Source organism: Hyla sarda, chromosome 5, assembly GCF_029499605.1.
Source record: "Hyla sarda isolate aHylSar1 chromosome 5, aHylSar1.hap1, whole genome shotgun sequence".
NCBI lineage: Eukaryota > Metazoa > Chordata > Amphibia > Anura > Hylidae > Hyla > Hyla sarda.
Window position 1 is genome coordinate 12,443,777 of NC_079193.1, and position 17,820 is coordinate 12,461,596.

The 17,820-nt window shown below is 44.9% G+C and overlaps 1 protein-coding gene across 2 annotated transcripts in view; it reads right to left on the reverse strand.

The window, feature by feature from the left end:
* GARS1 (glycyl-tRNA synthetase 1) overlaps positions 1-17,820 on the reverse strand; it is a 48,311-nt gene that overhangs the window by 21,839 nt on the left and 8,652 nt on the right. For both annotated transcript variants that reach the window (XM_056518869.1, XM_056518867.1), the window contains exons 3-6: positions 12,478-12,580; positions 5,654-5,795; positions 3,103-3,191; positions 6-82 (exon numbers count right to left, since the gene is read on the reverse strand). In XM_056518869.1, coding sequence (XP_056374844.1) covers positions 6-82; positions 3,103-3,191; positions 5,654-5,795; positions 12,478-12,580 — 411 coding nt within the window. The remainder of the gene's footprint in view (positions 1-5; positions 83-3,102; positions 3,192-5,653; positions 5,796-12,477; positions 12,581-17,820) is intronic.

A 17,820-nucleotide genomic window follows, 5' to 3' on the forward strand; every position in this document is an offset into this window, starting at 1 on the left:
TTTACCTGTGTCAGGACGCTTTCCATCTCCGCTTTCTTCTCAGCTGTGCACTTCTTGTCAGACATCAACTTCTGAAGATGAGCTGAAGTGAGAGAGGAAAATACATAAGCAAACTATTCAAAAATGAAACACTTTTTTACGAGCACTAGGTGGCGCTGTTAGACAGCAGGACACCATACAGAAGTGGTTTAAAAGGGTACGCCGGAGGGAGGGGGGGGGTAGTTTTCAAATTAACTGGTATCAGAAAGTTATACAGACTTGTAAATTACTTTCACTTAAAAATCTTAATCCTTCCAGTACTTATCAGCTGCTGTATGCTCCATAGGAAGTTGTGTTGTTCTTTCCAGTCTGACCACAGTGCTCTCTGCTGACCCCTCTGTCCATGTCAGGAACTGTCCAGAGCAGGAGCAAATCCCCATAGCAAACCTCTCCTGCTCTGGACAGTTCCTGACACGAACAGAGGTGGCAGCAGAGAGCACTGTGGTCAGACTGGAAAGAACTACACAACTTCCTGTGGAGCATACAGCAGCTGATAAGTACTGGAAGGATTAAGATTTTCAAACAAAAGTTAGTAACAAATCTGAAACCTGACACTCCCACCAATCAGGAAAGTGAGCCAGAAGAAGCAGGGCCGGTTTTTTCCTATAGGCTAAATAGGAGGCCGCCTATAGCGCACTTTTGATGGGGGCGCACTTCCCGCTGGCGGGACATGTACGCATAGCAGCCGGCACGATCGCACGGCTCCCTGCCACTGCGGGTTCGCACAGGAACAAAACAGGATGCCTAACTGGACCATTCAGACAGGGTCAAAGGCCTCCTTTTGTTTATTATATCTGAGCCCTACTACTAAGAGAGCACAGTGGTACCTATACGCTGATCTATAACAGGGCTGCTACTGTATCAACAGCCTTATACAGTGACCCCCCGACCTATGATGGCCCCGACATACAATCACTCTCAGAGGCCATCTCATGGTGAAGGCAGCATGAACATACGATGCTTTTGTATGTCGGGGCCATCGCATAAACGGCTATCCGGCAGCGCAGTCTGCTTCAGCTGCCCCCAGATAGCCGTTTACGGTGCCCCGTGTGGTCAGCTGACGATCACTTACCTGTCCTCGTGGCTCCGGCGCGTCCTCTTCGGGATCCCATGCATCGTCGGCGCTCTCCATCCTCATCATCACGTCGCTGCGCACGCCGTCCCGTCATCCAATAGGAGCGGCGTGATGGCGGCGACGGAGAGCGAGGATGCCGGGGAAGCAGAGGCCTTGACGGAGTGTCGGGGACACCCAGGGACGTGGCGACAGCGATGGAAGGTGACATCCAGGGCAGCGGTGACGGTCCGGAGCGGCGGGGACAGGTGAGTACAACCTCCAATACCAGTGGTCTTCAACCTGCGGACCTCCCAGATGTTGCAAAACTACAACTCCCAGCATGCCCGGACAGCCAACGGCTGTCCGGGCATGCTGGGTGTTGTAGTTTTGCAACATCTGGAGGTCCGCAGGTTGAAGACCACTGTCCTATACTTTACATTGCACGGATCCCTCAACATGCGATGGTTTCAACAAACGATTGTTCCATTTGGAGCGGATTACCATCATATGTTGAGGGAACACTGTATTTGCTTTTTGTGCGACTTAAGTGTTCGGAAAGAGATTACTTTACAGTTTATATAGGCTATAATCATCCACCCAGCCCCTGAGGAGGTCACTTTTACTGGTGTCCGAAATACGTCGGGCAATAATTGGGGACTATACTCTATTTGGGATAGCCAATTTTTCTCTGTTATACACTATGTTACTTGGTACTTTATTTAACAGTGTGTCTTTATTCACTCTTTGCGTCTTTATGGTGGTAAAGGCCTCACTAGGCATTATCCACAGTATACTCACTTTATTGTGTATTCATTCTTAATATACAGTTAAAAAAAAAAAAAAAAGTTAAGTTTCATTCAATCCCCCTGTATCCTCTGGTAATAATAGATTGGGAGATCTGCGAATTCCTGGTTGGTAGATACTAGAGATGAGTGAATTTACAGTAAATTCGATTCGTCACGAACTTCTCCGCTCGGCAGTTGATGACTTTTCCTGCATAAATTAGTTCAGCTTTCAGGTGCTCCCATGGGCTGGAAAAGGTGGATACAGTCCTAGGAGACTCTTTCCTAGGACTGTATCCACCTTTTCCAGCCCACCGGAGCACCTGAAAGCTGAACTGATTTATGCAGGATAAGTTATCAACTGCTGAGCCGAGAAGTTCGTGACGAATCGAATTTACTGTAAATTCACTCATCTCTGGTAGATACTACTACATCTACATTTTCAATGATTCTATATACATGTACTAGGAGATCGCAACTCGGCCCCACCTAGTAGGACAAGTTCTTCCTCCTTTGTTGCTTTTCCTCCCCCATAAGGATTAGGAAAAAAAAATAAAAAAATAAAAATAAAATTTCGGGCAACGCCGGGTACTCAGCTAGCAAAGAAATAAAAAAGTACAACTTTTCCCCCAACTTTGGAAAGGCTGGATTACTTTTTAATTTTTATTTATTAAATTTATTAAAAGTATTTGATTTATTTAAATCAAAATTATTGATTAAAATGATTTATTAAAATTATTTGATTAAAATGATTAATTTAATTTATTTATTTGATTTATTTACATTTTTTTATTTATTTAATTTTGGATTGAACTTCTGCACTTGTGGATAGAGATGAGCGAACTTACAGTAAATTCGATTCGTCACGAACTTCTCGGCTCGGCAGTTGATGACTTTTCCTGCATAAATTAGTTCAGCTTTCAGGTGCTCCGTTGGGCTGGAAAAGGTGGATACAGTCCTAGGAAAGAGTCTCCCAGGACTGTATCCACCTTTTCCAGCCCATGGGAGCACCTGAAAGCTGAACTAATTTATGCAGGAAAAGTCATCAACTGCCGAGCCGAGAAGTTCGTGACGAATCGAATTTACTGTAAGTTCGCTCATCTCTACTTGTGGATTTCCATGCGATCCTGACCCCTCTTCCTGGAGGTGAGCATGTACTTTTTTGCTTTTTGGGATGGTGAGTGTGCGTGTTTGGTGGTGGAGGGAGGGGGGGGGGGGTTTACTTGCCTTTAAGAAGATGGTCGGCCCGAAAGCACTCTCCGTTCTTGACGTCTTTAACCATGAAATCTGCAAACTTTTCAACATGTCCGGACGTCCTGAGGAGACAGATATAAATGTTATACAATACAGCAGTAGAGATGTTCTCTGGATAGCGGATCTTACTACAGACTGAAAAAGAACGGCAAGAGCCAAAAGCAGCAGCTTATCTAGGATTATAAAAATAAAAAAAACACACAACGCCGCCACCCGTCCTCAGGTTGTGTGAGGTATTACAAGTTGGCTTTCGATTACTTTAAAGGGGTACTCCACTAATCAGCGTTTGGAACAAACTCTTCCAAAACGCTGGAGCTGGGAGCTTGTGAAGTCATAGCCCTGCCCCCTCATGCCGTCACGCTCCGCCCCCTCAATGCAAGTCTATGGGAGGGGGCGTGACGGAAGTCACGCCCCCTCCTATAGACTTGCATTGAGGGGGTGGGGCTTGACGTCATGAGGTGTGTGGGGCTATGACGTCACGAGCTCCCGGGAACCAGCTCCAGCGTTCGGAACAGTTTGTTCCAAATGCTAAGCAGGAGAGTACCCCTTTAACCAGACCAAATTTTAATTTTTGCATTTTCGTTTTCTCCTCCTCGCCTTCTAAAAATCATAACTCTCTTATATTTCCATCCACGGACCCATATGAGGGCTTGTTTTTTTGCGTCACCTATTGTACTTTGTAATGCCATCACTTATTTTACCATAAAATGTACGGCGCAACCAAACAAATATTATTTATTTATGTGGGAAAATTGAAAAGAAAAACGCAATTTAGCAAATTTTGGAAGGTTTTGTTTTCATGCTGTACACTTTCCGGTAAAAATGACGTGTGTTCTTTATTCTGCGGGTCAATACGATTAAAATGATCCCCATGTTATATGCTTTTCTATAACTGTACCGCTTAAAAAAAAAATTCAAAACCATTTTAACAAAATTAGTATGTTTGAAATTGCCCTATTTTGACCACCTATACATTTTTCCGTATATGGGGCGGTATGAGGGTTCATTTTTTGCGCCATGATCTGTAGTTTTTATCAGTACCACTTTTGCTTAGGTTTTACTTTTTATACATTTTTATGAATTTTTTTTGGGAATAAAATTTGACAAAAGCAGCAATTTTTGACTTTTTTTTTTTTTTTTTTTTTTACATTTACAACATTCACCATACGGTATAATTAACAATATATTTTAATAGTTCAGACTTTTACGCACGTGGCGATACCAAATATGTGAATAAATTTTTTTTGGGGGGGGGGGGGGTAAAAATTAGAAAAACGGATGTTTTACTTTTTTATTGGGGGAGGGGATTTTTCACTTTTTTTTAAACTTTATTTTACGTTTTTTTTTTTACACTTTAATATAGCAATCAATTCATTTGATTGCTAATACTGTTCAGTGTATACAGTGTATACTTCAGTGTATACCAAATATGTGAATTAATAAAAAAAAATTGGGGGGGGGGGATAAAAATGAGAAAAACGGATGTTTTACTTTTTATTGGGGAGGGGATTTTTTTTTTTACACTTTAATATAGCAATCAATTCATTTGATTGCTAATACTGTTCAGTGTTATGCATAGGACATAGCACTGATCAGTATTATCGGTGATCTTCTCCTCTTGTCTGCTCGATCTCAGACCAGAGCAGAAGACCCCGGTAGACGGCCGGAGCCAGGTGAGGGCATCCATGCTGGATGATCAGATTGCCGCGGCAGCGCTGCGGGCGAGCCAATCATCCATTCAAAGTACCGCACTACCGCAGATGCCGTGATCTGTATTGATCACGGCATCCGAGGGGGTTAATGGCGAACATCCGCGCGATCGCGCATGTCCGCCATTACCAGCGGGTCCCTGGCTGCTGATAGCAGCCGGGACCTGCCGCGCATGACACGAGCACCAGTCCGGTGCTTGCGGTCATGGTGGCGCGTAAATGTACGTTCATGATGCGTTAAGTACCACGGCAACATGACGTACATTTAAGTCCATTGTCGTTAAGGGGTTAAACAGATTTGTAAATTACTTATTAAATCTTAATCCTTTCAATACTTATGAGCTGCTGAAGTTGAGTTGTTCTTTGCGGTCTAAGTGCTCTCTGATGACACGTGTCTCGGGAACTGTGCAGAGTAGAAGCAAATCCCCCATAGCAAACCTATTCTACTCTGTGCAATTCCCGAGACAAGCAGAGATGTCAGCAGAGAGCACTGTTACCAGACAGGAAAGAACAACTCAACTTCAGCAGCTGATAATTATTGGAAGGATTAACATTTTTTAATAAAAGTAATTTACCAATCTGTTTAACTTTCTGGAGCCAGTTGATATAAAAAAAAAAAAAAAAAAAAAAAAAAAAAATGATAGATAGATAGATAGATAGATAGAGATAGAGAGATAGATATATATTTATTTATTTATTTTTATTTTTTCAAGGAATACCCCCTTAAACACTCTTCTCTCACACATGACTGTGGTTGCCCCTCTTGTATCTGTATAGAGGGGGGGTGGAGGGTAAGTGTGTCAGCGGGTTCTTACTTGAGGACGGGCTCCGGGGTGAGCATAGTGCAGTCGATCTCCAGGATCTGCTCCTCTTGGATGAAGTGCTGCCTCCACGTCTGGATGATGTTGTTCTTTAAAGCGCAGCCGACCGGTCCGAAGTCATAGAGACCGCTGACCCCTGCGAATCAGAAGCAGAGAGAGACTGGATACCAGGGCGTCGATAGTGTAAAAAATAAAAATTAAAAAAATATTTATTTTCGGTACACAATAGAGCTGTATGCACATGATGGATCAGAAATTCCCATAATTCATTGAACCTAAATATTGAAAATTACCGCAATTTTTACCATATGCCCTTTATGTGTTCTAGAATGTATTAGACCACATCACCGATGCACAAGACAGAGATATACATAGCATACCCATATACAGAGGTCTCCAAAACTACAACTCCCAGCATGCCCGGACAGCCAACGGCTGTCCGGGCATGCTGGGAGTTGTAGTTTTGCAACAGCTGGAGGGCCACAGTTTGAAGACCACTGCTCATGTAAATATTGGAATGTTACAATGTATCCCAGTGTTCGGCCCCCACGCGATCTATAACTTATCCCTTATACAAAGGATAGGGGATAAGTTATGTTGCGCTGGAGTACTCCCTTAAAGATATCTGTAAGAAAACCTTTACAGATCAAATACTGACAGCTGAAGATTTGTTACAATTGTATCCAGTCTAGACAATGCTCTGTGAGCTAAACATCCTGGACTCCAGACTGATACATTGTACATAGCTAGTCCTGCTCTCAGCTGAGAAGTGATACAATTGTATCCAGTCTAGACAATGCTCTGTGAGCTGCACATCCTGGACTCCAGACTGATACATTGTACATAGCTAGTCCTGCTCTCAGCTGAGAAGTGATACAATTGTATCCAGTCTAGACAATGCTCTGTGAGCTAAACATCCTGGACCCCAGACTGATACATTGTACATAGCTAGTCCTGCTCTCAGCTGAGAAGTGATACAATTGTATCCAGTCTAGACAATGCTCTGTGAGCTAAACATCCTGGACTCCAGACTGATACATTGTACATAGCTAGTCCTGCTCTCAGCTGAGAAGTGATACAATTGTATCCAGTCTAGACAATGCTCTGTGAGCTAAACATCCTGGACTCCAGACTGATACATTGTACATAGCTAGTCCTGCTCTCAGCTGAGAAGTGATACAATTGTATCCAGTCTAGACAATGCTCTGTGAGCTAAACATCCTGGACTCCAGACTGATACATTGTACATAGCTAGTCCTGCTCTCAGGTGAGAAGTGATACAATTGTATCCAGTCTAAACAATGCTCTGTGAGCTAAACATCCTGGACTCCAGACTGATACATTGTAACAAACACTCAGGACTATTTGTGCTTTTGAAATTGTCTAGTGTAACAAACCTTCAGCTGTATTATAAAGCAGTGAATTGTGTCTTATTTTTTTATTCCGCATTTGTAAACCAATTTTGCTACCGACTCATCAGTGGGGAAAATCCGCAACCGAACGTGAGACGTTAATTCATTTTATAAAAATCTGCAGCGGGGAATTTAAAAATATATTGTGTAGATGAAATTCATAAAATCTTTTAAAGTTTCCCAAGTGCTTCTTAATTCCGTTATGTCCACCCAGGTTCTCTGCCGATACATATACCCAAGAATGGTCCAGTTCACTGACAGCAAGCAGAGATCTTAAAAGGGGTACTTCAGGGGGAAAAATAAAAATTATACATCAGCTGGCTCCAGAAAGTTAAACAGATTTGTAAATTACTTCAATTAAAAAAATCTTAATCCTTCCAATAATTATCAGCTGCTGAAGTGGAGTTGTTGTTTTCTGTCTGGCAACAGTGCTCTCTGCTGACATCTCTGCTTGTCTCGGGAACTGCACAGTGTAGAAGAGGTTTGCTATGGGGATTTGCTTCTACTCTGGACAGTTCCCGAGACACGTGTCATCAGAGAGCACTTAGACAGAAAAGAACGACTCAACTTCAGCAGCTGATAAGTACTGAAAGGATTAAGATTTTTTAATAGAAGTAATTTACAAATCTGTTTAACTTTCTGGAGCCAGTTGATATATATATATATATATATATATATATATTTAAAAAAAAAGTTTTTTCCTGGATAACCCCTTTAAAAACTAGTAGAAGCACATCAACTCCAGACTTGTCTTGCCAGCTGGGAGTAATTAACCCCTTAAAGACGCAGGACATAAATGTACGTCTTGGTGCCCTGGTACTTAAAGGGGTACTCCGCTGCTCAGCGTTTGGAACAAACTGTTGCAAACGCTGGAGCCGGCAGCTCGTGACGTTATAGCCCCGCCCCATCATGCTGTCACACCCCCTCAATGCAAGTCTATGGGAGGGGGCGTGACCGCTGTCACGCCCCCTCCCATAGACTTGCATTGAGGGGCGGGGTGTGATGTCATGATGTGGCAGGGCTATGACGTCACAAGCTCCCGGCGCCGGCTTCAGCGTTCGGAACTGTTTATTTTTTATTATTTTTTTTAAACGCTGAGCAGCGGAGTACCCCTTTAATGCATCAGGGCGTACATTTACGCGCTGTACATGACGCAAGCACTGAAGCAGCGCTCGCATCATGAACGGCAGGTCCCGGCTGTTACCAGCAGCCAAGAACCTGCCGGTAATGGCGGACATGAGAGATCGCGCTGATGTGTGCCATTAACCCCTCAGATGCCATGATGAATATAGATCCCGGCAATGCGGGCGTCATATTGGATGATCGAATCGCCTGCGGCAGCGCCGCCGCAGGGATCAGACTGTCCAAAATGACGGATGGAGGTCCCGTCACCTGCCTCCATCCGTCCGTCCGTCTCCCGGGGTCTTCTGCTCTGGTCTGATATCTAGCAGAAGATCGCTGATAATGATCAGTGCTAGAGATGAGCGAACTTACAGTAAATTCGATTCGTCACGAACTTCTCGGCTCGGCAGTTGATGACTTTTCCTGCATAAATCAGTTCAGCTTTCTGGTGCTCCGGTGGGCTGGAAAAGGTGGATACATTCCTGGGAGACTCTTTCCTAGGAATGTATCCACCTTTTCCAGCCCACCGGAGCACCGGAAAGCTGAACTAATTTATGCAGGATAAGTCATCAACTGCCGAGCCGAGAAGTTTGTGACGAATCGAATTTACTGTAAGTTCGCTCATCTCTAATCAGTGCCAATACTGAACAGTATTAGCAATCAAATGATTGTAATAAATATGGGGACATAAAAAGAGTAAAAAAAATTAAATAAAAAATAAGAAAAAGAAAAAGAAAAGGAAAAAAAATTCCAAAATTTGAAAAATTCCTTCCCCCCAATAAAAAGTGATTAAAAAAAGCTTAGCGTCCGGAGGAATTTCCCGTAATCTCGGGAGCCTTGTAAATGAAGTGACACAGAAGGAGCCGGATAATTCCCGACATGAAAGATACAAAATGTAATAACAAGTGGATCAGACCCGGGGAGGCTCAGGAGCCGACAACAAGCTGCAGTTATGGATCACAGACACTAGAGGGCGGCGCAAGCTGAATGACAACATCGCGATTATGCAGGGCAAACAAAGTACTGACACCTGCATTGATGAGTCTTAAAAGGGGTTGTGCGCTGCCCTGACTTTGGGAGCTCCGCTCACAGCGTCCGAAACTTCATAACTCCGAACGCTGTGTGCGGGCTTACGTGTTCGGCCCCTCGCGACGTCTCGCCCGCCCCCTCGCGACGTCTCGCCCGCCCCCTCGCGACGTCTCGCCCGCCCCCTCGCGACGTCTCGCCCGCCCCCTCGCGACGTCTCGCCCGCCCCCTCGACGAAAGTCTATGGGAAGGGGGCGCAACCGCTGTCACGCCCCCTTCCCATAGACTTCGGTAGAGGGGGCGGGCGTGACGTCACGAGGGGGCGGGCGTGACGTCACAAGGGGGACGGGCCAGACGTCACGAGGGGGCGGGCCAGGGGGCCGGGCGTGACGTCACGCCCGGCGGCCGCGAACACGGAAGCCCGCACACAGCGTTCGGAGTTATGAACTTCCGGACGCTGTGAGCGGAGCTCCGACAATTAGGGCAGCGCACAACCCCTTTAAAAAGTGTTCCTGTCCCTTTAAAAATGTAGCATGGTATTGTCAATTCTGTGTTAGTGAAGACTTCAGGAGAGAAGGATTTAGGGGTAGTGATTTTAGATGCCAGGAGGGCATGCAAGCGAGATAACTAGAGGTAGATTTGCTGTATACAGCAATGTTTCCCAAACAGGGTGCCTCCAGCTGTTGCAAAACTACAACTCCCAGCATGCATGCTGGTTGTTGTAGTTTTGCAACAGCTGGAGGCACCCTGTTTGGGAAACAATTAAAAATGCACAGTGTGAACTCTAATCAGTTCACCTGGGTGACCTCCAGCACCCTAATTAGATTACCAGGTGCAGTGATCAGACTCCACCCCCCCTCTCTCTCTCTCTCTCTCTCTCTCTCTCTCTCACTCTGCAATGCCAGAGGATTTATTAGGAAATCATTTCTGTGATGGGATTGCAATCTGTGTGGCTAAAAACCTTCATGCCTGCCACATCAGCTAAAACAGGTAAGCACAAGGCATGAACAAGTACTTCTACATTAGTCTATATTAACCTGTGCTGCACTATATAATAGACTATAATAATTCCCGGAGTTATAAAGTAATAAAAGTGACTTCAGTCTCATCAGGTTGGAGTTTGTTTTCACGCGGCGTTCGGCTCTTTGATAATTTGCCAAAGTAAATGTGAACAATCCCGTAATCCGCTTGGCACAATTCGATTCTCACATGACTGGATTTGGCTGTTCCTGTTTTAAATTTATTTTATTTTTTAAAATTTTTTATTGATATTTTAAGGAAGATTTTAATCTTCCTTCGGCTGTCCGGGAAAGCTAAGAGTTGAAGTTTTGGAACAGCTGAAGGAACCCTGTTTTGAAAACACTAGTCCAGAGACATAGTGAGACCCCATTAGATCGCACTCTTCAGCCGTTCCGCTCTGACAGAAGTTTTAAAGGGGTATTCCAGGAAAAAAAAACTTTATTTGATTTTTTATATATCAACTGGCTCCAGAAAGTTAAACAGATTTGTAAATTACTTCTATTAAAAAATCTTAATCCTTTCAATAATTATCAGCTGCTGAAGTTGAGTTGTTCTTTTCTGTCTGGCAACAGTGCTCTCTGCTGACATCTCTGCTTGTCTCGGGAACTGCACAGAGTAGAAGAGGTTTGCTATGGGGATTTGCTTCTACTCTGGACAGTTCCCGAAACACGCGTCATCAGAGAGCACCTAGACATAACAGAACAACTCAACTTCAGCAGCTCATAAGTACTGAAAGAATTAAGATTTTTTTAATAGAAATAATTTACAAATCTGTTTAACTTTCTGGGGCCAGTTGATATATAAAAAACGTTTTTTTCCAGGATAACCCATTTAACTTGATAGACTTGGGGGGGGGTCACTCTTAAAGGGGTACTCCAGTGGTGAACAATTTTTTTTCATATCAACTGGCTCCAGAAAGTTATAAAGATTTGTAAATTACAGTACTTATCAGCTTCCAGTACTTATCAGCTGCTGTATGCTCTACAGGAAGTTGTGTATTTCATTTCTGTCTGACCACAGTGCTCTCTGCTGACACCTCTGTCCATGTCAGGAACTGTCCAGAGCAGGAGAGGTTTGCTATGGGGATTTGCTCCTACTCTGGACAGTTCCTGACATGGACAGAGGTGTCAGCAGAGAGCACTGTGGTCAGAATGGAAAGAACTACACACTGTATGTTCTACAGGAAGTTGTGTAGTTCTTTCCAGTCTGACCACAGTTCTCCCTGCTGCCACCTCTGTCCAGAGCAGAAACAAATCCGCATAGCAAATCTATCCTGCTCTGGACAGTTCCTGAGACAGACAGAGGTGGCAGCAGAGAGCACTGTGGTCAGACAGAAAAAAATAAAAAAAGAAAAGTACTTCCTGTAGAGCATAGAGCAGCTGATAAGTACTGGAAGCGTTAACATTTATATATAGAAGTAATTTACAAATCTGCATAACTTTCTGAAACCAGTTGATATGAAAGAAAAATATTTTCCACTGGAGTACCCCTTTAAGTGACAGCCGGGTAGTAAGGCCCCCACTTCTGAGCACTTCACCCACATAGCGGCGGGTCTCAGGTCTCCGGACATGTCAAAAGGTTTCTGCTTTGTTTTTTTTTTAAAGCGACAGGTATACTTTAACATATATAAAGCCTAACATCATGTCCTTTCTTTCCTCCGGACTATACAGATTTAGTTTTTGGAGCACTGTCGCTTTAAAAAAAAAATAAAAAATTGTGCGCTGACCACGGCTGCCCGAACACGGCGCTCTAAATATAAGTGTTCAGAACGCCAGGCTTCTGGTCCGGAACCACCGCAATCAGGCATCTTAAAGGAGTACTGAGTATAGGGGATAAGTGTCCGATCGCAGGGGGTCTGACCGATGGGACCCCCGCAATCTCCAGTACATGGACCCGGCATTGTCGTGGCTCTGCACGGCGAATTGCGCCTGTCGTCCTAACTGAGGTCAACGACACACCTCCAGCTCTATGGGAGAGGCGGGAACACACAAATGCTGCCTCTCTACCTCTCCCATAGAGATACGGAGGGGGTGCTGGCCGCGGCGTCATGCTGTACCCGGTATGCCTCCTGCCCCCTGTAGACAGGGGATAAGTGTCTAACACTGCAGATCTCCTTTAACCCCTATCCTTTGGGGACAGGGACGGAGTACCCCTTTAACACAGCTGAGGACTTGTTACAAATTGTATCCCACCTCGACAATACGCAGCCTACAGCCGGCCTTCTAGGCTAAAAGTTACCTCCGTATATAGCAAAGGCCTGATCGTAAAAGAAACGTCTCTTTAGAGTGTCCTCCATCTTGGTTCGGTCCACAATGTCATCTTTGGGTTGCAGAGATAATTCCTACAAAAACATTCAAAATAAAATTAGTTTACAGCCTAAAGAGCTGCGCTCATAATTCTGCACAAAACCTTTCACATGACACAATGTAAGTCTATGGAGCCATCAGGAGAAGGGAGTCAGGGAGTGAAGTAACAAGACGGACCCGGAAGGGAGTCAGGGAGTGAGGTAACAAGACGGACCCGGAAGGGAGTCAGGGAGTGAGGTAACAGGACGGACCCGGAAGGGAGTCAGGTAACAAGACAGACCCAGAAGGGAGTCAGGTAACAAGACAGACCCAGAAGGGAGTCAGGTAACAAGACAGACCCAGAAGGGAGTCAGGGAGTGAGGTAACAAGACAGACCCAGAAGGGAGTCAGGGAGTGAAGTAACAAGACGGACCCAGAAGGGAGTCAGGGAGTGAAGTAACAAGACGGACCCAGAAGGGAGTCAGGGAGTGAAGTAACAAGACGGACCCAGAAGGGAGTCAGGGAGTGAGGTAACAGGACGGACCCAAAAGGGAGTCAGGGAGTGAGGTAACAGGACGGACCCAAAAGGGAGTCAGGGAGTGAGGTAACAGGACGGACCCAGAAGGGAGTCAGGGAGTGAGGTAACAGGACGGACCCAAAAGGGAGTCAGGGAGTGAGGTAACAGGACGGACCCAAAAGGGAGTCAGGGAGTGAAGTAACAGGACGGACCCAGAAGGGAGTCAGGGAGTGAGGTAACAGGACGGACCCAGAAGGGAGTCAGGGAGTGAGGTAACAGGACGGACCCAGAAGGGAGTCAGGGAGTGAAGTAACAGGACGGACCCAGAAGGGAGTCAGGGAGTGAAGTAACAAGACAGACCCAGAAGGGAGTCAGGGAGTGAAGTAACAGGACGGACCCAGAAGGGAGTCAGGGAGTGAAGTAACAAGACGGACCCAGAAGGGAGTCAGGGAGTGAAGTAACAAGACGGACCCGGAAGGGAGTCAGGGAGTGAAGTAACAAGACGGACCCAGAAGGGAGTCAGGGAGTGAAGTAACAAGACGGACCCAGAAGGGAGTCAGGGAGTGAGGTAACAGGACGGACCCAGAAGGGAGTCAGGGAGTGAAGTAACAAGACGGACCCGGAAGGGAGTCAGGGAGTGAAGTAACAAGACGGACCCAGAAGGGAGTCAGGGAGTGAAGTAACAGGACGGACCCAGAAGGGAGTCAGGGAGTGAAGTAACAGGATGGACCCAGAAGGGAGTCAGGGAGTGAAGTAACAAGACGGACCCGGAAGGGAGTCAGGGAGTGAAGTAACAAGACGGACCCAGAAGGGAGTCAGGGAGTGAAGTAACAGGACGGACCCAGAAGGGAGTCAGGGAGTGAAGTAACAGGATGGACCCAGAAGGGAGTCAGGGAGTGAAGTAACAGGATGGACCCAGAAGGGAGTCAGGGAGTGAAGTACACCTCCACGTACTTCTGACTTATCTAGAGATCGGTGGGGGGGTCTCAGCACTGAAATCCTAACAGATCATAACTCTTGATAGCAGTGTTTCCCAACCAGGGTGTCTCCAGCTGTTGCAAAGCTACAACTCCCAGCATGCCAGGACAGCCGTTGGCTGTCCGGGCATGCTGTGAGTTGTAGTTTTGCAACAGCAAGAGGAGCGAGATGAGATGTGTAATGTAACGTATAACATTCGGCAGCTTCTAATGTAATTGCAGGGTGAGGACTTGAGCGCTATTACTACGAGGTGTAACCTACCGGGCCTGTTAGTTGGTGAGCCCTTCCCTTCTTATTACGATATCTATTACATACACACACACATATATTTTATAATATATATATATTTTTGTGCTGCGCAGCTGGTGAGGCTTAAAAGGGGAACTGTCAGCAAAGTCACCCACACTAACCAGTGGTACTGGCTGGTAGTGCGGGTGATGCTGATTAAAATGAGGACTACCATGCCCGGATCCGTCCCTGCGTTCGCTCGTTATCCTCTTTTTCCTAAATATACTAATGAGGCACAAGTGGCACAGGCAGGGTTATGGGCCGGCTAATGAGTATTTATTCCCTCCGATATGTAAGCGCTTCTACTGCGTATGTGACGCTTCCTGGGTACACTCTCAAAGATGGCCGCTGCTGTAATGAAGCTGCGCTAAGACCACTTCCAGGTGTGCCCAGGAAGCAGCACATGCACAGTAGAAGAGCTTACAGGGTGGAGAGGTGGAATGAATACTCATTGGCCAGGCCCAGCGCTGCCTGAGGCTCGGCTCGTAACCCCGTCCTTGCCACTTGTGCCTCATTAGCATATTAAAAAAAAAAAAAAAAATAACAAGCAAACGCAGGGACCGATCAGGGCATGGTAGGCATTATTTTAATCACCCGCTCTACCAGCCATGGGTCAGTGTGGGTGACTTTGCTGACAATTTACCTTTAATATGCAGCTCCAGATAATATGTACAGAATTATTCTACACTTCCTAAACCCAAATCCCAAATTAAAGAAGTACTTAGAATTTAATTTTTGCCCATATAGTGCAGCGTAGTCTATTACAGAATAATGTTGAGGTTCTTGTGCATACCTTGTGCTTACCTGTTTTAGCTAATGTGGCCGGCATGGAGATTTCAGCCATACTGGTTGTAATTCCATCACTGAAATGATTTCCTAATGCTGCCTACATTTCCCATGAACCCTCTGGCTTTGCAGAGAGAGGGAGGTGGAGTCTCATCACTGCACCTGGGCATCTAATTAGGCTGCGGTAACTGATTAGACTTTTAAGTTTGTTTTCTTATTCTAAGGGCATTTTTTTTTAGAGTAGGTAGACGGCACGCACGCCAATCATTTCTGTGGGAGCACCAATGATGCCCGAGTGCTGTACTTTGGTCTCTTCGGCGCTCCCCTAGGTATGAATGGAGCATGTGCCGTCTACCGCACGCGCTCTTTACCAAGAGCTAGATCCCGTTCCTGAGATCCCCTCTATCCTGTGGTTAAGTTAATTTAGGCTATAGTTCTCCTTTAAAGGGGTAGTCCAGCGGAAAACACATTTTTTTTTAATCAACTGGTGGCAGAAGGTTAAACAGATTTGTAAATTAAATAATATATAGGGGTCCCATTCACCTCTAGACTAATACCAGAAAGACTGATACATGACGATAATATATATACAATAAAATAAAGATTGGAACTCTGCTTCAGATTTATGATGAAAACTAATTGTTTTTATTCATAGATATTAATATAAAATACCGCTAATAAAGTATCTTGAACATGACGATCACAATATGTAACAATAACTCCTTACACAGGGCCCTTGTGTGGAGAAAAAAGTAGCAACGATTTAAAAAAATATATAAAATAATGTGATTCCGCAGAAGAGTCTTGGATCCAGTGATCCAGCATAAAGGTGATGCAGTTAAGCAGGTTAAACATGTATCCAAGTCCTCATTTATATAAATCTGTGCAGCATATATTTACCGGTTTATAGTAATAGACGTGCCGAGCTTTGGAGCTGTGGTTCCTGATCGTCCTATAGAGGCTGATATGCGTTGGTGTGCGCACCGGCGGCTGGTCCACTAGCCGGACACGGAGGTAGATGATCAAACTCCGATGGTGAAAACCGACCTCGTGGAGGAATTCTCGGTGTGCGACGTCAGCTCTGCAGCGCTGGATGTCAGCCCGGTGAATGCGGTGAATGCTGTTGGTGAGAGCGGTGGTAACCAAATGCTGGCAGCTGGATTGGTGAGAGCGGTGGTAACCAAATGCTGGCAGCTGGATTGGTGAGAGCGGTGGTAACCAAATGCTGGCAGCTGGATTGGTGAGAGCGGTGGTAACCAAATGCTGGCAGCTGGATTGGTGAGAGCGGTGGTAACCAAATGCTGGCAGCTGGATTGGTGAGAGCGGTGGTAACCAAATGCTGGCAGCTGGATTGGTGAGAGCGGTGGTAACCAAATGCTGGCAGCTGGATTGGTGAGAGCGGTGGTAACAAAATGCTGGCAGCTGGATTGGTGAGAGCGGTGGTGGCTCAACATGAGCGGCTGGATAGATAGCAGAAATCCTTTGCTGGACTGCGGTAACAAGTTAATAGCGGTGATGTTGCGGTAAAAATAACTCTAGACGCGTTTCAGGGTACTGAATATTGACCCTTTCCTCAGTAGTCTTCTACCTCCACGAGGTCGGTTTTCACCATCGGAGTTTGATCATCTACCTCCGTGTCCGGCTAGTGGACCAGCCGCCGGTGCGCACGCCAACGCATATCAGCCTCTATAGGACGATCAGGAACCACAGCTCCAAAGCTCGGAACGTCTATTACTATAAACCGGTAAATATATGCTGCACAGATTTATATAAATGAGGACTTGGATACATGTTTAACCTGCTTAACTGCATCACCTTTATGCTGGATCACTGGATCCAAGACTCTTCTGCGGAATCACATTATTTTATATCTTTTTTAAAATCATTGCTACTTTTTCTCCACACAAGGGCCCTGTGTAAGGAGTTATTGTTACATATTGTGATCGTCATGTTCAAGATACTTTATTAGCGGTATTTTATATTAATATCTATGAATAAAAACAATTAGTTTTCATCTTAAATCTGAAGCAGAGTTCCAATCTTTATTTTATTGTATATATATTATCGTCATGTATCAGTCTTTCTGGTATTCGTCTAGAGGTGAATGGGACCCCTATATATTATTATTTCATTGTACTTTGCGGTGTAAGAACTATCCATTTATACCTCGACTATTTTTTTGTGAGCTGCACTTCCACTTATATTTTTCTATAGATTTGTAAATTACATCTATACAAAAATCTTAATCTTTCCAGGACTTATCAGCTGCTGTATGCTCCACAGGAAGTTCTTTTCGCTTTTAATTTCTTTTCTGTCTGACCACAGTGCTCTCTGCTGACACCTCTGTCTGTCTCAGTAACTGTCCAGAGCAGGATGGATTTGCTATGGGGATTTGTTTCTGCTCCGTACAGAGATGTCAGCAGAGAGCACTGTGGTCAGACTGGAAAGAACTACACAACTTCCTGTGGAGCATGCAGCAGCTGATAAGTACTGGAAAGATTAAGATTTTTTTTTTATAAGTTGTCATTTACAAATCTGTATAGCTTTCTGGCACCAGTTGATAAAAAAAAAAAAAAAATATATATATATATATATATATATATATATATATATATATATATATATATATATATATTGTTTTCCATCGGAGTACCCCTTTAAGCTGGAGTCACGGATCAAAGTGGTTGTCCAGCATCCATACTATAGACAAGACTCTGCTCCACTGAA